A 22,021-nucleotide genomic window follows, 5' to 3' on the forward strand; every position below is an offset into this window, starting at 1 on the left:
AAAGTGACAGCAAACTTATTATATAGCCTTAGATTCCTGTTATGGATCCTTTTCTGGGAAAATCATGATAAAGTGTTTCGTAAAATCGCTTTCAAATATGTATGGTTGGCGGGGTTGTCAAAATACAAGAGTGGCGTAAAAAATAAGTTCATAGGGATTCTGGTAGTAATACTATACTTAGCATGTAATGTCAGCTAAAAGCCCATAAAACTTTATACCCTTATGAATTCAAATGTCTGTCTAAAAAGTTAGGATAGAACTGCAAAGCTAACCTCAAGAGTACAATGCTGCAAAACATTAATGTTAGGTAATAGTTCAGACCAACGTCAAATATTTATCCGAAGCTTACCATAAGTCCACAGTGTATTTTGGTGACACCTACCTTGGGCTGAAGATTGGGATGCAACAAGACATATCCGTTTGGATCGATGGCAAAATAGTATCCATTTGGACCAATCTGATGAAGCAAACATAGCATGTAGGAAATTTAAGTAAGTCAGTAAGTTACCATGAATAAATCCCAGAAATATATCACAGATATGAATCAAGTCATATGACTTGACTTGAAATTTGGTGGCAACTCAACTTTCTTGGTTATATTCCGCTGAAACTTGAAACTTGCTTGCCGTTTGCACGTATGTGACTTACTCCCATTTCTGATGACTCTTCCCTACACTGGCTTTCATGCAACCTCAAAAAAATACACTTCAACTCACTGTGAAACGTGGCGTAAGCTTCTTGATGTCATTCAGTGACACGTCGATGCCCATTACGCCGAGAATGAGCTGATTTTGATGCTGAAATATAGAAAAAAAAAGAGGAAAAACATCAGCTGGCCTCTACTGTTGACTCCTGCACATCTGTGATCATGTGTCAACTTCACCACACCTCGCCGTTCCTGTCGTCTTTGCTTTTGGTCTTATTGAAGACGGGAAGAGTCCCGGTAATAACCAGACCGAGTTCCTGAGTGAGGCACAAATACAACATATTGCCGTATATTACCCTAAATTTACTTCTTGAGCCTGCCCACGCATCATGTTTCAAATTAAACAACCACCTTGCTCTATCTGCAGACATGTGATAATTAAATTGAATGGAAATAATGATAGTTCTCTGCACTGTTTTATACTTCCTGTTGAGCAATATGACTACAGTTTCAAGATTCCCACCACTGCCATGATTGTGTTTAATCATGTGCATTTAGACATTAGAGCACAATAGTAATGTCACACCAGTGCATCGAGGTACACATTGGTCCACTGCACTTGTTTGGCCTGCTTGTCCGCCAGAACCATGGGTCTGCCCAGGACATCCAAGTATTCCTAAAGTGGGGGAAGAAAAAATATTTTAAAAAAAAAATGACTCATGTCTGCATGTAGGTTAGGATGATGTCTCAAGTATGAACTAAAATGACCTGTGTGTTAATTCTTATGGCTCCAATGGAGGGGATCTCATAGAAGTAACCTGGAGTAAATTAAGAACATCAGAAGGAAAATGGCATAGTGGAGACATTTTGAATGTGCACAGCGCTGCACCTTTGTTGGAACAGGCCATCCACTGAATGGGTCCTTTATCATAGTTGTGCTGTCCCACGGAGAAGGTGAAGATCCTCACCTACAGAAAACATTATGATGTGCAATTTACTTATCAACTTGTTTGAAATAGTAGAAACTATGCTCTAAAGATGGATCTCATCATGCGCACAATCTTGCTATTCATCTTGAGGAAGGGAAAAGCTAAATAATTCAACAGTAAATGACATCAAGCGAACTGCTCTGTAGGCCATTTTTGTTGTGTTAGATAACAAATAATAAATCAACATATGATTTGAATCATTCAGCACAGCCATCAACGGTAGATTATGCTTATGGGATATTTTATAGTTTGCTGTTTCAATGGACATTTTCTTCAATTCTGGAATGACCCATAAATGCAAACACTTTATGACTACAAGAAAATATATGTTGTCATGTGTGTGACCAACTTTTTTGTCCGCGTTGTATCTCTCCAGTATGGTCCGCGCTCGCTCTTCTCCTCCATCAGTAAACAGCATGATGATCTTATTACAGTTTGCTCTGCTTATATTTGTCTGTTCATACACAAAAACAGGAAGCTTTTTGGACTTTGGACTACGTTGTGTTATTTTTTTTTTGTTTTAATTTCTATATTATGAAGTTATATCATATATCATAAGTTAGTCAAATGTCATGCTGAAACCACATGATGCGACATAAACTGTGCTAGTAGAAAAGCATCCAGCAGATGGCAGCAAATATCAGGACAATACTACAGCTGTCATTTACCACCTGTTTCATGCCTATGTAATAATATAGCGTCATTTGCATTTGAAAAATGAATAAAAAATTAATAAAAAGCAAGACCCACATCAAAATTAATGCAAGAACTGCATCTAAAAAAGTTTAATTGCAACTCAGAGTAAAAAAAAAAAAAAAAAGATGAAGTTGTCTATGATTAAATACACTGAAATAAAATGAAACAAGTGTTTATGCAATAAATACCAAAGCAATAAATACCAATATTTTCCATTGGTGAATTTATTTTATTTAGTCCCTGAAGAAAAAGAAAGCTTATAATGCTAAATTGAAAAGCTATTCAAATGACTAAAAATGAAATATTGAAAGGCGGTTTAACATTACCGTAGCGAGTTGCTCAAATGCAAATTCGAATCCCTTAGTGTAGTTGGTGATGCCCTTGGCGGTGATGTTTTGCACGGCATCCTTGAGCAGTTTCTTGTTCCTCACGTTGGCTTGAACCAGATGGTCAAAGCATGCCGTCTTCTTCACCATGGTGTTGAACTGTGAAACAAAATCCTGGAATTAATAAATGACGCAGACCCGAAAGACACGCTGCCGTAATCAGAGAAAACACTGGGTCTTATGTGCCAGTTTGGCTCGGTGCAATTTAGAATACATTTTCACATGTGCAACATATGTGTAAATGAAATACAGCGTGAAACACACACATGCACGAACACACATTCCGCTCCCACCTGGCTTTGGTTGCAGGAGCCAGTGGAAAAACAGACACATTTATCAAGCCCCGCTAATTGCTTCACATCCTTGGAGCACCACGACTTGGTACCCATGGCAACAAGATCCCAGCTACATTATAGAATAATGGTTATGCAGCAACATTGTCTCGATTTTGTTTTGATTGTTGGTGAATAAAAAATTGACGAAGCCTCATTTCCATACAGCTCAAGAACATCGACGCCAGTCATTGGTAAGTGCGGTACCTCAGGGAACAGCCCTGGATTGGAAGTGAGCCAAATAATGTGCATTGGGTTGTCATATGATGGGGTTTTTTCGTGTGCATATATATGTCCAAGCATGTTTGGGGTCGTGTTGTGCTCATCCCAAGCGCACAAAGCAGCCTTGCCCTGATGCACTTGACAATGCAGGGCATTATCGCAAGTCGTTTCTGCCTTACCCACCAGGGTGTTTTTTGTGTCCATTATGTCAGGCAAAATTTACTTTGTGCTAGGTGGCCGGCCTTCCCTTAATTTAATGCAAATGAGGGATGCCACGAGGGTTGACCGTGAAAAGTCTACTCCCATCCCACAACAGCGCAGAAAGGCGCAAATGTCTCATTATGGCCAGTTCTACCAGCGAAATACTAAAACATACAATTTAATAGTTTCTATGTCACAAAACGCAATTAATATTCAGAGATTCTTGAAAATCAATCGGAATGCTGTAAAATTGTTTGGCTTTCAAGAGACTCTCTATTTTAAAAAATGGCTGGCAATGAAAGACCTAATATCATAATATTACAATCTTATCTTGGAGAAAGACAAAGTAATAAACTTCGTTATGACAAAACAAGTCTTTTATCTGTTAAACATGATGGCTTCATTCCTTTATTTCTTTTCATAACATTCCCAACTGATGTCTCAGAGATACGTATGTATAATGTTTTGTGTCTGTGTGTGTGTTCGCCCATGTGGGTGTACGCGCGAGTTTGTGCGTGCGCTTGTCCAACGGGAAGCCTTGAAGCAGCATCTCCTTTGACAAATACAAACACATCTCTATTGGACTGAAAGGCCATGATCACATTGTCTGACAAAAGACACACAGGCACACACACCAAATCAAAAAGACAGCAAATAGATGAACACAAACAAAACAGAGTTAGGCATAATGGCCCATGTTGCCGCAATCTATTAAAAGGAGGAGGAGGAAAGGGTGTGTGGGTAGTGAATATGGGTCAATTGGGAGGGTGTCATAGTGTGCCGAAATAAATGAGATTATGTTATGAGATATGTCATGTTTACACAGATGGTGACTATGCAGTCAGGGGTGCAGGGAGGGGCAATCGTCAAAGACCTCATCAGTGGTTTGTCAAACATGGAACTGAAGACAGACAGTTTTAAAAGACTCAATGGCAGTGTGTTGGACTCAAAAATTAAATAAAACTAAACTGATGAAGACAATTTGTCGGATTTGAAGAATATGTACGTATCTACGAGCCCAACATCCAGACACTGGTTAAGTGAGTCTTCATTGTTGCTCGTCTGCACTAAGTGCCTATCTGAAGGTAGCTATGGTATATTTTGATAGGAGGTGTTGTTAGGTTATTTATGATTTGATGATTATTATTTTATGTTTTGTCTTCAGTGCTTTGTTACAGATGCACTCTATAAACTGTGTAAATAAAGTTGAGTTGAATTGAGACTGACAATGTTTCCCAAATGGATCCAGGTACCTTTTTATTAAACAGCTGTATTTTTTTTTTTGATAATGTGTGTCACTAATGGGTGGATGGTACATATCAATCTTCCGGGGCTATATAATGTATTTAACTACTTTGACTGGATCTGAAAGAATTTAGGAAATCGGGTTTCATGTGAACAGACGGCATCAAAAGTGGGAGCGAAAAAAAAACGTGTGAAAACGAAAAAAAAAATGACCGACCACAAGTGAAGAATAGGAAGGAGTAGCCAACAGGCGTTCCGCTGACCAACAACAGCTGTCGTGGGAGTGCATACGTGCATATGTGTGTGCGCGAGTGTCTTCATTGACCAAATGCCAACTTGGTCCCTTGGCTGCTGTTAATGTGAGATAATTAATTGCTACCATTCGAAATTAATGACGCCATGTCAAGTCCTGACACCTCCAGGTGGCACACACCAGTGTTAGAGGTTTTCGAGCAACCCCGCGAATGAAAACACAGACGTACTGAGACGGTAACTTCCAGACAAACTGGTGACTTGGAGAGCTCAGTATTGTTTACTTGACGTCAGAAGTGAAAGAACTACTGATTTAACATGAATATTTTCCTTACTAAATAAACCCAGACATCTGCTAGAGTACTCAGATGAAACTTTGTCTGCTCAATTCTTAGAAACACAAAGGACAGCAAAATGGACGGTAAAGGTCTTCTTAGACTGAACGTCCACTAAGAAGCACAACACATTGTTTTCAGAACAGCAAAGCTTCCCAGTGGGAGTACAAAGTTCCAATCTGCACGCTTCATCACAACAAGCACCTCATCTATGGCAGCCCACCACTATCGACAAACCACTCAGCCTCCTGATTGGTTCTTTGGCCGCTTAATCGCAAGTCTGGAAGGTTTCGAGAAATGAAAGTACAGCGAGTCTTGGGAGTGATTGCTCGATGACAAAATAAGTGAAGGGATAGAATGGCAAAACATGAAAAAGGGAAAGGGGCAGAACTGTACATGTGCACATACATATGTATATTGGTCATTGATGCAAAGAGAAAAATGGGGAGACGTATTTGAGATGACAAATAAATTGCTCCAAATTGAGGTTTAATTAATTTAGTAGAACGCAAAGGTGGCAGGGAAAGTTGGCTAGATGTCACAATACTTTTGTGCATGCAGTAAATAAAAAGAAGGGGCGGTGAAAAGAGTGCCAAGTTTCACCCAGTACACCAAATAGAGCAGCAGGCATTTCATTAAAGGCCTGCTTGAAGGTGGCCAGACGTGGCAAAAATCTATACTTCATTACAACTCATCCATCTCTGGCAACCACTTGCGTGTGTGCGTGTGTGTGACAAACCAATAGTGGGGAGGAGTGGCTTTGCTTGCGCGTACGCTTAACCCTTAAGAACCTTTAAGAAAAGACCCTTCCGAAAAATATCAGCATTTCATCTTGTACAAACAGCAACTTTTTCTCCATTCAATATCGCCAAAATTGGCAAAAAAATAAAGTAAATGACAAAACATTGTCCCCGTAAATTCAAAGCGTCTGAATCAGAACTCACATAAACCACGTTGACGTAGTCGTCGTCCGACAGCGTCTCCAGCATCTCGCTAACGGACGTCCGGATCAGTTTGAGTGTCAGGCCGGAAACGCTGCCGCTCCTGCAAAAGCCACAAGACAACATCAATCTGCTGCACTTGTGTTTGTCAGATAAGAGCGATGGAAGGCAAGAGGGTAGCCTAGAGGGCACGGAGAAGTCGAGAAATGAAATATGATCAGGGTGAATCATAAGGGGACAGACAGATCAATGACGTTAGCGTAACTCACGCGTCCACCAGGATGAGCATGTCTTTGGGTGAGGCGGCTCCTTGGATGTACCTGCACACACACTTAACCAGTCAGCACAGTGGTAACTTGATTTACGAGATTAATTCACTTCCTAGCATCCCGTAGCGCAAATCACATGTATCACCAATCATCTTTCCCTCAGTGGAATGAATAAGCGCTCCAGCTACCAACATATTGGGTAATGTTTTTTTAAACACAACAAATGGCACATTACTTTTTTCCAATTCCACTGAACTTTGTCTTTGTTGTTGTGTGAATGCTGGAATCAATCGGACAGACACAGAACATTGAAATCCTAAACTTAATTCGAAACCCTAATTTCAAATAATAGCCCTGGTTTGAAACCCTACTTTGAAACCTTAACTAATTTTAAACCCATATTTGAAATGGTATTTTGAAACCCCATCTCTAGTTTGAAACCCGAATTTGAAACCATAACCCTAATTTGGAATCCTGATTTGAAACACCAACCCCAGTTTAAAACCCTACTTTGAAACCCTAACTCTAGTTTGAAACTCCAGTTTGAAACCTTAAGCCTGATTTGAAACACTAACCCTTATTTGAACCCCTACTTTGAACCCCAAACCTTAATGTGACTTAACTCGAGTACAAACCCTAGCTTGTAATCCTAACCTTAGTTAGAAATCTTACTTCAAAACCCTAGTTTGAAACCTAAGGCTAGTTTGAAACCCGACTTTAAAATCCTAACCCTAGTTTGAAACCAAAGTTGTCACCTTCACAGTCAATCAACGAGCCATTTTGTGCCTGGCCAAGCAGCAAGCAATGATGTCGTGGGTTCTCTTACCACGGTCTCCTGCGTACATCATACAGGTCAATTTTACTGGGTGTCTTGCGAGCATCCATCCATGGAGATGCTGCAGAACATGAAAAGTGTCTAGATTACATCTGTCACATACTGTATGGTTCCAAAAACTCTCGCATATCATTAATTTGTAGAATCCAGAATATAAATCATGACAGGACGTGCAGACTTCATTTAATTGCTTTGCCAATCACCAGTTTGGTATTAGTGTGGGGAAGCATGGAAAATGAGCACGCATGAGAGAGTGAACCCGCTCTTCATGCATGCTAAGTAGTATTTAAAAACACAGGGTAATAAAGTAGTCAAAGCCAGTGATCATTCCAGAATATTGCACATCAACCACTCTCGTGAGGCCGCACAGACGATGTCATGAATAGAAAACACTATGAATCTTAAGCATGCATGATTGTTTCATATTGCACTGTGTTTTAGAAGAGATTCTCCGTTGAGCCTTTGTGAGCAGTAATAGGAGCATATTGTAGACATGGTGACTGGACGGTCAAGGTCATCTTAATATAAAAACAAACACTCAAAATGTCAGAATTTGGTGTAGGGAGAGAAAATCCGATTAGATCCGTTTCCCGTCTGAGTGGAACGGAGACAGATCAAGTGGTTCAGGCATATGGCTACAATCCTGAAAGCTTTTCTGCTGAGTTGTATTTGGTACAATGGTCTCCACCATGTTGGAAAGGAAAATTTGGTACCAGGAGGTGCGATCTAAATCTTATGCTTGCTTAGACCAAGATGAGTATCTGTGCAGGGTTGACAGCTGGTCTAAGCACATATTTCATTACCAAATACGTATGTCAACAGCGGGCATCAGATCTTCTGAATCACTGGATAATATTTTTTAAGTCATCTCACTGGGCAGCACAGCTATCTGTTCAACGCATGATAGTAGGATTAGAACCGCTGACCCTTTGGTCACTGACCTCACTCACCTGCTCTACCAACTTTGCCAAAGTCATCCTAAATTGAATGTAAGGAGCCAATTTGATTGGCTAAGACTGAAGTCGACTCCAACAGCAGTGCAGCCCTCTCTTCTCGTAGATGCGAGCCTAACAATCCTCAATACCTACCACATTGCTCTTAATTTAAAGACCTCTGTCTACTTTTTTCGCCTACCTGGGTAGTATCGGGCCAGACCGGTAGCGCTTCCAAACACCTGCCAAAGAAGTGTGGGATCATCCTCTCTGTTTTTCTTAAACACGTCCTCCAGTGCCTCGGTCCAGTTCAGCTCGTTCAGGACAATGGTTGCTAAAATCAAAGGAGAGATTGTGATGGACACTTTGTTTGTCAACAGACACCAGGGTACTTCCATGACTTGAAACGAACGAACGTGTCAGTAAGGACAATAACTCAAACAGATGTCGTAAATAATTGGACAGAGAAGATCCAAGACTGCCTCCAGGGACAGAACTTGATGGAAACCTTCACAGGATTGCGAAAGACAATTCCTTACAGATGGATATCATGTAGAAACGTAAAGTTGTAAAATAACTTATTTCTGAGTAATTTGGCAAAACGGTGGCTGGCCTGCTTTCTAGCGCCAGAAGTGTCCTTTCCATTTTCCGTATGAATATAAAACCTTTTAAATGGAGATTAAAGGTATTTGACTCCTACATCATTCAAGTCCTTTACTGTTTTCTCAATGTTTTCGCTTTGGTCAAAAACAATGTATAGAACTATATATTTTTTATATTTGTGGTGCAATTGAAGAACAATTGAGCTCTTGGGTATGTCATTGTAAAAATCTCAGTAAAAATACACATTGTTATAATTTATAAGGTTCTATGAAGTGAGCAAGAACTCGTGTGTATTTTTGATGAACACGTTTATGTTCCCACTCAAAAATGAACTTGTTCATTTCCCACCTTGAAATAACTTATAACCTGTGTGTGTATGCATGTGCATGTATGTGTGTGTGATAGCGGCTGATTGATAGTGTGTGTTGTGGGAGGCAACAGGCATTATGGATGCAGTGACACAGCACTTGGACAGCCCAGAGCCACGTAACACTCACAATGATGGATGAAGGGGGCCGCAACACTGGGCGCCCCCAAAATGGATCAGCCGCTCACTACACCCCCCCCCTTCCATTCTTCTTCATTTTTAGTCTCCTTACTGCCACTGAGGATATGATATTTGCACATGTGCCTCATTTGCCTGACAGTAGGGATTCCGTTAAACATTGGATTGTTATAACCGACACTTCCTCACAAAATCTCAGACAAGAGTTGTATCAAAATCTGTGTCTTTAAAACTATAATAGGTAATAATGCATATTGGTCATTTTCAAAATAATATTCCATTTCTGTGATTAATTTCTTGATGTTGTTGTGATGCATGGATGGAAAACATGACAAGAAAACATTTTCTGTGTTTTTTGTTGCTGCCAAAATTAAACCAATACTGAGGAAAATAAATGAATAATGCAATATCAATGAATTCAAATATGATATAATAAATTAGATTGCCAATTAATGAAACAAAAGTGATATGTTAAATATTTAATCCCATTTTTTTTACTAATTCAATGTCATTTGTTAATGGCCTTTTTGTAATGATGATGTGACGTACTGACAAATGTCATTAAGGTCATCACTTGTTATACTGTATGTGTATGGCTTTTTATTCTTAATTTTGGCACAGACAACAATCTCCATAGAGTATAATGTTTTTTTTTCATCTCGGTTTTAAATTTAAATTTGAAAGTGTACGTGAGTGAAATTGATGGGTATTTATTGTATTGATTGTGACGTGGCTCATTGATGTGGCGACAATTGCATGCACGCCTCGCGAAACAAAAGTTAATGAAGCCTCGCTTTGCCAAGAGTGGCAATTGCATTTTTTTTTAAATTGAAACATACGTGTGTGTGTGTGTGTGTGTGTGTGTGCGTGTGTGTGTGTGTGCGTCTGCGTGTGCATGGGAGTGTGCACATTATGCATTTACCTCATTAAATCGGGAATTTTAAATGGGGTGAGATAAAATATCACTACAGCCAGCAGTGCATAATGAGATCATTTCAAATTGCGTGAGGCTAAAAGTAACAATGGGCCAATAGAATAAAAAAACTTGGCATATAATCAGGATAACACGTACTCATTATAATTTGCATTGGAGCCAGGTATTAATTCAAACCATAGGTGACTATAATAACATGAATTGGATGACTAACTGACTGAACGTGGTTAAAAACTATGACCGTGTCTGCCAAATCTCTCTGTGGAGCCCACCTCCCACTTTAACCAGAAAATCCAATTTCACCCCCCTGGCCGAGAAAAGCCTATTCCTGGAACGTTTATGGGGTGGAGATCAAATTGAAGCCTCAACAGCGTACAAATGTCTTCTTTTCCCTTCAGAGCGCTCGCAAAAATACATTCTGTGGTGAAGGTGACTGTTTGGTGCAAAAAAAAAAGAAACAAAAATATGCGAGGCCGGCAGCCAGGCTGCATGCAGACTAATGTGTGTCTACAATTTGTTTTCATCACAAGTGCCAAACGCCACACCTGTAGCATTGCTACGTGTAAGATTGAGGCAGAATCTCCGAGCAAAATGAGTTTTACACAGATGGAAAGACACACTGCATATAGTACATTCAGAATATCTTCTACATTCATATCAATGCATTTCTCTGATTCATAAAATCGTGTTTACGATTCATGTCGTGAAAGTGGGTCCTACGATGTAGACGTGTAAAATTTGCCAATTGCTAAAAAGTATTACAACAGTTACAAGGTATCCTTCAACTTCTCATTGGGATTTAAATTGAACAGTGATTTTAAACTATGTGAGAAAATTGCCGCAACGGTTGAGAAGCTTTTTTTTCATCTCAGGCAGCTGGCAAGGTTGAAGCTTTGCCTTAAGCTCGCTTCAAACCAGAAGCGATATCAGCTCGCATGTTTCACGTGTATTTGTGGGTAGCAGAGGGAAATTTGCTTCGTGCTGAGAAGAGGAAGAGCTTCTCATTCTCCTCGGACAGAAAGAAAAACAAAGTTTGCACAAAGCTAGGCGGCTGGTGGGGTTGCTAAAACTTTGGCTGAGGCTAAATATTACATTGGTTAGCAGTTCAACAGCTCTAAACAAGTCAATATTCTCACAAGAGGGTACAAAGCTGCAGTTTGAAACAAAAATCCATGCCCTGGATCATATAATGTTTGTTTTCTTTATCTTGTTATCGTTTTAGTGCATTTACATTGTTATTTTCAATGTTATGTTTTCATTTTTTATTCATGTACAGTGCTGTTGAGGTTCTTCAACCACAATCCACGTGGTGCACTACAAAAATGTTATACAGGAAATCTCATGCATTCTCGTATCATTCAGTTCCCCTTGATCAGAATATCCACTGAATTAATGTTATGTAGTGTCCTTGAGTTCTTTTGGTGTCCACACAAAAAAAAAGCTCATGATTTGACCGTGTAAACAGACTTTTGTTCCTATTAAGGTAGGAGCATATCCCTCAGTCCTGGATAGATTCCAGCAGCTCTGATATTCATTACTCGCAAGCAATGCATGGTATCTTTGAGTGTGAAGTATTATGGCACCCGGCCCGGAATAGAACTAGGAATTTCACACAGAAATGAAAAAAAAAACTACAAGGTCAAGACAGGTTCAAGTCCGCGCTAACACACAAATTCCAAAACGCACAACAAAAGAGGTGAGGGGTCTAACCTCGGGGCCAGATGCATCCACAGCAGGACATTAATCCGTTCCACAGTCCCCTTCCTTCGTGCGAATGCTGACACTTCGCAATTAACAGAATACTAATTCATGAATGCAGCAAGTCCCAGTGCCACACAGGTTGCCCGCACGTACATCAGGTCTCACATGCCAAGAAAAATGAGTTTCCTCACCCATGCTCCAAAGGTCTTAACATGTTTGGTGACACTCCCGACCGAGTGCTGTTTGACTGTGAGGAGAATGACTCAGATGTCAAACGTTCGCAAAATAATGGACCTTTTTCACTCTGACGTCACACGCAAGGTTATTTCAGTAAATGAAAACTAACAAAATGACTAAAGGTAAAGTTGAAAAAACATTTTCGTTGCTAAAAACTGAAAGGTTTTATGTTTCAATAACCAAATTATAATGAAAATGTCCTTTGTTCGGCAATCAATTTAACACGTGTCACACGCCTGCTTTTCTAGCACCTTGGTCAGCGCTCCGCTAATAATAAATGCATTTATTTTTAATATTCGTGCACGGCCAATAACCAGAAGAAGTGAAGTTCAAACAGCCGTCTAGGAGTTGTTCCCTTCTTAATGTGTGTCATACAGAAAGAACGTTATCGAGCAGCTGACAGTAAATAAAGAACCCCCTGATGAAATTGTTCCTCAAAGAGAAGTTTGCGTGTACTTCATCCACAAATGCTGATGATTTAATGACAACATACACACTGCGATGCACTCTTGTTTCTTCAAACTTCAAAGCTGCTGTGTATGCAGCTGAACATTTTATTTTTTGCTCTTCTTTTACTTTGGTGAAAATATTGACAGGTGTTTTGTGTAACCTCGATACACCAGCAAACTCAAAACAGATGGGGTGGAGGAATAAAAGATGAACACAAAGAACTACTCTTGCAGTGTAAAGAAATAGAAGAGAGAATAAAAGAAAGCACCAGACCGGAGCCTTCCTATACTCAGTGAGCTATTAAACATTGGAATAGTCGTCATAACAGGAGATATGCCGACAGTAGCTCAGCCGAAAGACTGCTCAGAGGCCTGAATGTAGTGTGTCACTAAGGACAATAGGTGCCTATTGTGTTGAATTATTAAACGAAATGCGATTTGCCCTTGGACATGGTGAATTGTGATTATTGTTAATGTCTTTCGTCTATTTCATAAAATTGTTGAATTCAATTGACCCTTTTACATTTGAAACGGTTAGAAGACATTATAAAGCTAGATACATTCTTAAGTATGTCATGAACTGATTTTGTTGACTTTTTTTTAAATTAGAATTACCGTGATCATAAGCCGCTACTGTTTAAGTTTTTAATCCTGCGGTGTACAGTCTGCCGCGGTTTATCTGGGGATTTTTCATAAATTTTATGATATTTTAAAACGATTCGTTTGTTAAATACAGGTAATAGAAATGAGGACATTATATTTCAAACACGCGGCTTATAGTCCAGTGCGTTTTATATATGAACAAAACAGGATATTCCCCTAATTTTAACTGGCGCGGTTTACAGTCCTGGAATTACAGCATTTTTTTAGTTTTGTAATATTCTCTCTGTCCCATATTTTCAGGAAGGACGGATGGACCTACTTCCACCTGTTCCCTTCATCCATCGTCTATTCCCTTTATCAACTAATCAGCTTCTTCCAATCCCTCGTGTCGCTTCAGAGTGCGCCTCTTTGTCTTGTCTGCCTTTCTGACAGTCTATGTCGAGTCATTGTTGGTAGTCATGTTGAGCTGGTCCTGCTTCCTTTGGTTCAAAATGTATTCCCTACATTTCTATGTTACTTTAATTCTTGCTTTTTTGCTGGACTTGAATTTACACACTTATATCAACAGTAAGAAGGAAATAAACCCAAGAGAGGTGACTAAAAATTCACAAACAAAACCCAGTATCATTACCTCCAGCTTTGGATAATTGTCATCTATGAAGCCAAAAGCAAATTTGGCACAGGCATAACCTGAAATCACATCTTTGAAAGCAGTTTTTGCGTGTGTCAGCTGTATCCATGGTTACACTGCGTGTGCGCGTGTGCACTCACAGCCATCATAGATGTCGGTGGGGATGTGCACGGCCGTGTGGCTGTGGTCTGTGAGGCGTCGAAAAGACGGATCCTCCTTAAAGTCCGGACGGAGATGGGATTTGCGCCCCTCGGTTTCATTTGAATCCAGCTATTGAAGAAAAACACGAAAGATTAAAGTGTTTGCCTTTATTGGCTGGCTATGGTTTATGTTTCTATGTCTTTGCTTAAGATGAGGAGACAATATGCAGTCTTGCATCAATGACAGCCTGCATTGAGATATGGATGACGGCCAATGAGGGGGGAGGAAAAAAGAGGGAGTGCGGGAGTAAGAGTGTGAACACTTGCTTCCTAATAAAGCAACAATACAGCTGCCTCATCTATCTCATCTGTCAATTAGAGGGGAACCATGGCAGGAACCTCTTCACCTGTAATATACAAAGGGTGAGGGGGGCGTGAGGAGGGATGAAATAGAGGCAACAAAATAAGATTAAAAGAAGAAAGGCTTGAATGTTACATGAAAGAGGTAGAAGACAAGAGTCAAAAGCTCGAAGATGAAGGGGGGAGGTGGAGGATATCAATGTGAAAGGGAATTCAACCTCTTGACTGGCTCGCATCAGGATGGCTTGAAAGAATGACCAAAGTCTTGGGACACACTTATTGATATAAATGTGGGATTGTTTGTTTTCTTTTTTGATTGAGTCTTTGCATTCCTTATGATCTGATTAGACTGATCAGTCAGCTGGTCGTTTTTTTTTTCCATCACTCATGGCACTAAGACCTTTGTGAAAGAATTTGGGAAGATGATGTAATAGTTTTCTGCTTTTATACAGCATTAAAGACTTTTTGTCTGGTTGGGGAATCGAGTTTATTAAATTGGCAATTTTACAGGATTTTGAAGTGGTAATTGGACTTACTCAACTAGTAATGAATCACATTTTTGGGGTCGTTTGAGTAGAGAACAAACTCCCACTATCCAACATTCGGTCTTCCCAGAAGAGTTGTCCCAATACTTTAGTCCTTGTACAGTGTTGATCGAAGGAAAACACTTACGTTGTCCTTGGAATTGTAGTATGCAATTTCATCATCCTGCAAACAAGCGCAAGAGAAAAACAAAAAAGGTCATCATAATTTGCCAAGAACAAAATGATGGCCTCAGTTATCGTAACGTTCCGCACGGACGCGAGGGCGCTGGGAATGAGCGTCCTAATGCGTGGTTATGTGCAATATTTACTGACGGGGCTGCAATCACTGTGTAAGGCACACACTTAGGCTGCCATATTAAAGCAACTGAGATGATGAAATAGAGTCCATCCGTAGCGGTATATGAACTGCATGTGTGTCTTTCCTTTGGTGTGCATCTTTCTTTTGAGATATTCGGTTGTTGAATGTTTATTTTGAACATGAAAACAGAAATTGGGAGGTGCAATAAACAATGAATAATAAAACATGTCATTTATCTATTCTGCTTTATTGATGATGTTACTAATGTGATTAAAATGATTTATGGGTTTCAATGATTTATGGGGTTCCGCAAGATTAAATTTTTGCACGCCTGCCTTTCTTGCATTTGCTGTCTATGGGTTCCATCTCCGGGCGGCTCGGTGGAGCACTGGCTAGCACGTCCGCCTCACAGTAAGGAGGGTGCGGGTTCGATTCCACTTCCGGCCCTCCCTGTGTGGAGTTTGCATGTTCTCCCCGTGTCCGTGTGGGTTTTCTCCGGGCACTCCGGTTTCCTCCCACATCCCCAAAAACATGCTTGGTAGGCCGATTGAGCGCTCCAAATTGCCCCTAGGTGTGAGTGCGTGTGTGGATGGTTGTTCGTCTCTGTGTGCCCTGCGATTGGCTGGCAACCAGTTCAGCGTGTCCCCCGCCTACTGCCCGATAACAGCTGGGATAGGCTCCGGCAAACCCGCGACCCCTGTGGGGATAATGGAAATGGATGGGTTCCATCTCCAAGCATGGGATTTCCTATGCCGATGACAATTGTAGTTATGTTCCACAAGCAAAATATTACTTCTCTTTAAAACCACTTTTATCATGTTTTGAAGATATTAAAGCATAAATGGCCTAAATAGTTTTAAATTTAATGAAAATGAGGCATAAGTGATGGTGGTTCTTTCCAGTGGTCGTTGTATTTTATACTTGCCTTTATGTCTTCCCCCATTGAATGCAAAACAGATACATTTTTAAATTTCACATTATTTTAACATCCGTACAGTATATTTCTAATAATTTAGTAAATGATCGTTGCGGTGTAGAATTAGAAAATATCGACACGTTATCTGCAAGAATGAATGCGTGAAATGTTGATTTTGTGGCTGAATTGTATTACCTCTTTCTGTAAATATTGGTGAAATGACTGAACTTTTTGCCACAAATCTCTACACCTTCTCTATGCATGCACAAATTACAATACAAAAACTGCCACAATTTTTCCTCACCTCATACTCATCCTTCCACTGATGTTTCCTCTGAAAGTTTTCGGCAGCTGTTGCCAGTTTCTAGAAGAGAAGGTGGGAAGGGGGAGAGGGGGGGGTGAAGGATGACAAGGATTTCAGTCGGGGGAACTACACAGCCATTGGTTTGCGTAATTATTGGAAAAGTGCACAAAAAGCTGCAGACACAGATATATTACGACCATCCCTCTCTTGCACAACTCAAACTGTCCACGCTATCAAGGTCTTACAGAAGTGTGGGGCAAAAGGCCACGTCGCACAGCATAATAATGTCATACTGAAAAGGTTTAACGTGCGTGCGTGCATGTGTGTGTGTGTGTGGGTTGCAGCCTATAAAATGGCACGTTGCTGAATCACGTCACAGGTGAGTGAATTACTGACCGGCCGCTTGTCACTCGAGGGGGGGCCTGCTAAATAAAGACTGGGAGTGCCACTCCTGTTACCCAACCATTTTCCACTTATCCTCACTATTGGGTCTCGGGTGAGCTAGAAGATATCCAAGCTGACTTAAAACGAGAGGCAGGGTACACAATAGGCTGGTTGCCAGCCAGTTACAGGGCACGTGGACAGAAGAATTCCCATCTGTATTCACACCTTGAGAATTCAGTTTTTATTTAATCCAGCCCTTCTCAAATATAGTAGAGCGACCGCCACTCAAAGGGGGGCTTGTGTGACCCCAGGGAACATGTTAATTCAAATACAGTGTTATGCAGTGTGTGGAACAGTGTCGGGCTGGTTTGCACGTTCGCCTCACAGTTCAGAGCTGCAGGTTTCAATTCTGAGTGGGTTTCCGTACACATTCCAAAAATATATACATGGTAGGCCGATTGATCAGTCCAAATTGTCCGTGAGCGTAAATGATTGTTCTTCTTGTTTTTATATTGTGTCGCGTACTTGTATGTCTATCGTGTTATGTGTCTCGTCACCGTGGGATAGAGAAAAACGTAATTTCGGTCTCTTTGTGTGTTGTGACGTGGAGAGATTGACAATAAAGCTGACTTTGACTTTGACTTTGAACTTTGTGTGCCCTGTGATTGGCTAGTGACCAGCTCAGGCTGTACAAAGACTGCTGGGAGAGGCTCCTGCACACCTGTGACCCTCGTGGCGGTGAAGCAATTCAGAAAATGGATGGATGGATGTCGTACAGTAGCGTACTTATGACAATTTTATAGACAAACAATACTATTTATAGTCAGACAATATTCTCTTTTCCCTGGGCGGCTTAGCTGAACTGATTTAGAAGCTTTATCTTGGGCCATAAAATATGCAATATAAATTATTGTGAAAATATCAAATGTGTTTGAGTGACAAAAACGCACAATGGCTAAGCAGATTCATTCATCATATTTCCCATGGTCTCATTTCCATCCTCCGTCATTTCCAACAGCACTCTGCTTGTGTTTGTCAAATCCTTTGAAACAACTTCACGCTTCAGTGACTGATCCAAAGACAGACGGGTGGTGGTAGGGGGGGGGGGGGGGGGGGGGGTAGAAGATTACAAGGCACACTGCTGGCCCAGCTAACCCCCGAAAAGCATGAGCCTTTTACACCAAACCAAAACATACATTTGCAACACTCACAATCCAGTATTCCGCTAATGACATGATCGCACTTTAGAAATCAAACATATTGATAGAAAGAGCTTGTCTATTGCTGGTCCAACGTCAAAGTAATCAATTACAAAGACTGCACCACAGAGGTTGTCTTCAAATATTCACCAATGCTTTTGTAAGCGTCCAGATGGTTTATGAAATAGGCCATGGAAGTAGGATGGAACTAGATGATCGTATAAAAATCTCACTTATTCCTTTTCATTAATAATTCACTGCACAGACAGTTCAAGTCTGAAAATACGCCCGAGGATACACAGTTATAAAATCATAATACACGTATATGATTTTTCTGAAATATATAACTCTTTAAATGTTTCAGTTAATTCTTATCCTCTCACTGCATAAGGTTACATGATCATTTGATCATTCTATCACATGAGCTTCTTATTTATATGTTGTACTCAAAACAATAAAGCAATCTTTCACCTTATACTGCCAAATGCATGTTCAAACACGCCTCAGTGGAGAGCAGACGGATATGATTGTTAAAAATTCATAACAGGACTTCTGGAAGATGTGTGTGAGTGTGTGGAAAGATAGCCTAATGAGTCTATCCCGCAGTATATATCTCTTTGTTCAACACACACAGCTTGAATTTGATTAAATCTTGTCGACATTTTCGATGATGAATGCAGTCCAACATTTTGGTACTTAATCAGACTTCTGTGGGAAAATGTGTCGCGACAGTGGCACCAAACTTCACAGTTCAAATCGGTGTCATGGAAGGCAACTCTACATCTCTTCTGGAATGTTTTTTTACACCTGCTGGGCTCCTCATTGACTGACTCATTGACTACCAAGCTCACTGTCATGAAATGTCATATTCAAAAATTACATTTTTGCATTTCATGCCATTTTGATAGTGTTTTTCACCATATTGAAACATTTTCCCATCGTAAGATACTGAATTGCAATCAAACCGATTGTGTTGTTTTTTTATTTCTCCTTGGTCAATTTTGGGTTTATTTTACACTTTGACTAGAATGTTATCTTTTGGGCTATTTGGAAATGAAAATAGAGACCGTAAGGGTGATGAATCTGAAAATGGACACTTTAACCATCCCATCTACTTTTGTCCATCAAACATGCTGATTCTTTAACCAAGGTTCATCACCAATATAATATGGCTCCATCAAACATGCTGATTCTTTAACCAAGGTTCATCACCAATATAATATGGCTTTTTTTTTTCTATGGGAGACACTCAAAGTGTCTTTTGGAGTATTATAGATTGCCGAGTCATCTTAGATTCGCCAAAGAAATCCTACAGCAGATAAAGTGCATTTGCAAGCTTCATTAGGTTCCAAATATTGCAGAAACATCAAATCTCACTTCCTGACATGGAAGTGCTCCTCAACAGTTGTGGAACTTGTTAATTTGTGCAATCAAAGCAAAACACACCGTTCTAAGTCAATAGGCCCTGAGAGAGTTATTGCAAGTTGTCATATACTCAAATTGATCCGTGCTTGCCAGCAAGGAAATAAAGCAGATTTCAGCAGAGAAACTATTGAGTTAATGGCCGTCCCTAACTGGCCGCTCGCAACGATCTCCCTGTAACTGCTCATTAGTCTTCTACTGTCTGTTTGTAGTGTGGATGGCTCAGCTCCTCCACTGTAATGAGTTCACACCGTGAACCACCATTGCTGACCACTGGAAACCCAAAGACGAGCCAGCAGCTTGGCTGCAGCTTTAATAAGGGAGGAGGATGAGAGCTGGATTCAAATCTGTCTGTTTGAAAAGTGTCACAGAAGAAGAGTGAGCTGAAAAGAAAATTCTCTGCAAGTGGGAATTCTAATGTGATAAACACAGTCGCTGAGAAAGACACATGCTTTGTACAATGCTGCATTTCAGGCTTCTAGTAGCTAATGGACACTTGAAGAGCTACCTTGAGTTACCTTGTGTATGAAATGCACTCTATAAATAAAACCGCCTTGCACTCGCTGCTTGAATATTTATTTGACGGTCAGTTCCAGAAAATTCTCAAAATCCTCAAAAATCAGTTTTACCCAACTTTATGAATTGTACCATCGATTTTTCCTCAACACAGGCTTCAAATCTTCAATTTACTTTAATGGCGCATATTCTACGATGGCATTAAAATAGTCGATACCCCAATTTTTTTTTTTTCTCCCCTGGGCAGCATCATTCCCATGCTTTACTTTAGACAACAAACAAACAAATGTATTATCTTGATAATGATATACGTACATATTCCTTGAATGGTTTAAAATGACGTCATATTAAAACATTTTTTCATGGTACATCGTCTTTTCAAGCTCATTTTGCTAGAACATACTCAGGTTCTCATGAAAAGTGCTTATCTCTTTTTAAACCATTTTTCACAAAATCCCCAAAAGACAAGCACGTATGGACTGGAAATACGAGATCAGCTCGACTAAAGCCCAGACTCTCTTGTGTGTGCATGCAAAAGGAAAAAAAAAAAGCTCCTAAAGCCTGAAATCAATGGCCCATTCAGAGCATGTCGCTTTCTCCCTTACACAACAAAGCAATACTCACATAAAGCAGTAATGGCCTAAAAGATCATTAACACACACACTTGTATAGCCTCCACCCACTCACGTCCATTCACATTTGACAAGCCAAGAAGAAAAAAAACATAAAATAGGAGGAATAAGACAACGAGTGGGGGCCATCAATATAAGAAGCTGAGTGAGTCCAGGAAGAAGAGAATGAAGGCTTATTGATTAATGCAGAGAAAAGAGGAAAATACCTCATTAAAACCTGAGAACAAACACACAGAAGAACTCAATAGTGTAAATATCTTTTTCTACATGGTCAAAGGAACAACACAACTGGATTATTCAATCATTCAACAAACAAAGGTGGGTGCAGAAAATCACGAGTGTGCCGCGCAAGCGCGTCGTCGCTTATCAAACGCTAGACGTGGAGGTCGGGCAGATAAAGAACATGTTGATTTTTATATTCCACTTTGATAGACTGGTATGGCAAAGGGCCAGAGAAAACGCCACAGTGGAGAGACGGTGATGAAAAAAAAATATGAGAGGCGCTCTGGGTGCCTTGTGGCAGAGCCTTGCTCAAATCTCCCAGAGGAATGTCGGCAACTGCTTCTGTTTCACGCTTCAGTGTCAATGTTGTCTGCCCCTGAGAACATCTTGTGACATAAAATGTCAGCCAAAGACTTATTTAAAAATATTTATCCATGTATCCATCCAATTCCTATATCCCTGTTCAGGGTCTTGAGCGTATCCAATGGGTGGAAGATGGACTATATCTGCAGCAGTCAGTCACGGGGCACATATGAAAACAGACAAGCATTTACTGTCACCTTCACACAGTCATTGGGTGAGAAATGAACTGATGCTACCTGCATTGATGATGGGAAAAAGCAGCATTGCACATTCAAATGTAGCTGTTACCAATCGTCCTACTCGAAGAGCCTTTTCAACACCTTCAGCAAAAAAAGGTTTTGCGATATCTAAAGTGGGTATGACATATTGTTTTTATTTTTTTTTTGTGTGTTTTTATAAGTGAATAAAAACACTAGTTTGTTGCTCTTGTCAAGTAAACTGCTTCAGAGAACGTTAAATTGTGTTTCTGGTGCGGTGCATTAAAGGAACAAAGGACATTTTGGGGGCAAAGGCAAGGTTAGTCACAAAAATGAGGACAGCAGGTATTGAACAAACCTCAATGAGGGACCTTCACAGATAAACGTTGAAAAAAGACGCTTGCACAGTTGTAGCGTACTTTCAAAGAAATAAGTTAATGTCAAATTGAGTCCTCTTTTAGTCGAGAAATTAAAGTCAAATTTATCCATGGGCATTAAAATAAAAATGTTGCCTGCTTTTGCATTCCGTTCGGTCAAAGATTTACGACGCCTGCGGAGCATGCAAGTCGGTTGCCAACT

General features: G+C 40.2%; 1 protein-coding gene across 1 annotated transcript in view; it reads right to left on the minus strand.

The window, feature by feature from the left end:
- The window catches only part of LOC133157488 (voltage-dependent calcium channel subunit alpha-2/delta-1), a 56,900-nt gene that overhangs the window by 19,398 nt on the left and 15,481 nt on the right, over positions 1-22,021 (minus strand). The window contains exons 4-18 of the mRNA XM_061284056.1: positions 16,508-16,567; positions 15,117-15,152; positions 14,085-14,214; positions 8,484-8,615; positions 7,341-7,410; positions 6,515-6,565; positions 6,249-6,348; positions 2,658-2,816; positions 1,985-2,089; positions 1,536-1,614; positions 1,415-1,464; positions 1,233-1,322; positions 889-963; positions 717-797; positions 383-457 (exon numbers count right to left, since the gene is read on the minus strand). Of these exons, the coding sequence (XP_061140040.1) occupies positions 383-457; positions 717-797; positions 889-963; positions 1,233-1,322; positions 1,415-1,464; positions 1,536-1,614; positions 1,985-2,089; positions 2,658-2,816; positions 6,249-6,348; positions 6,515-6,565; positions 7,341-7,410; positions 8,484-8,615; positions 14,085-14,214; positions 15,117-15,152; positions 16,508-16,567 (1,293 nt within the window). The remainder of the gene's footprint in view (positions 1-382; positions 458-716; positions 798-888; positions 964-1,232; positions 1,323-1,414; positions 1,465-1,535; positions 1,615-1,984; positions 2,090-2,657; positions 2,817-6,248; positions 6,349-6,514; positions 6,566-7,340; positions 7,411-8,483; positions 8,616-14,084; positions 14,215-15,116; positions 15,153-16,507; positions 16,568-22,021) is intronic.

Source organism: Syngnathus typhle, linkage group LG7, assembly GCF_033458585.1.
Source record: "Syngnathus typhle isolate RoL2023-S1 ecotype Sweden linkage group LG7, RoL_Styp_1.0, whole genome shotgun sequence".
In the NCBI taxonomy this organism is placed as follows: domain Eukaryota; kingdom Metazoa; phylum Chordata; class Actinopteri; order Syngnathiformes; family Syngnathidae; genus Syngnathus; species Syngnathus typhle.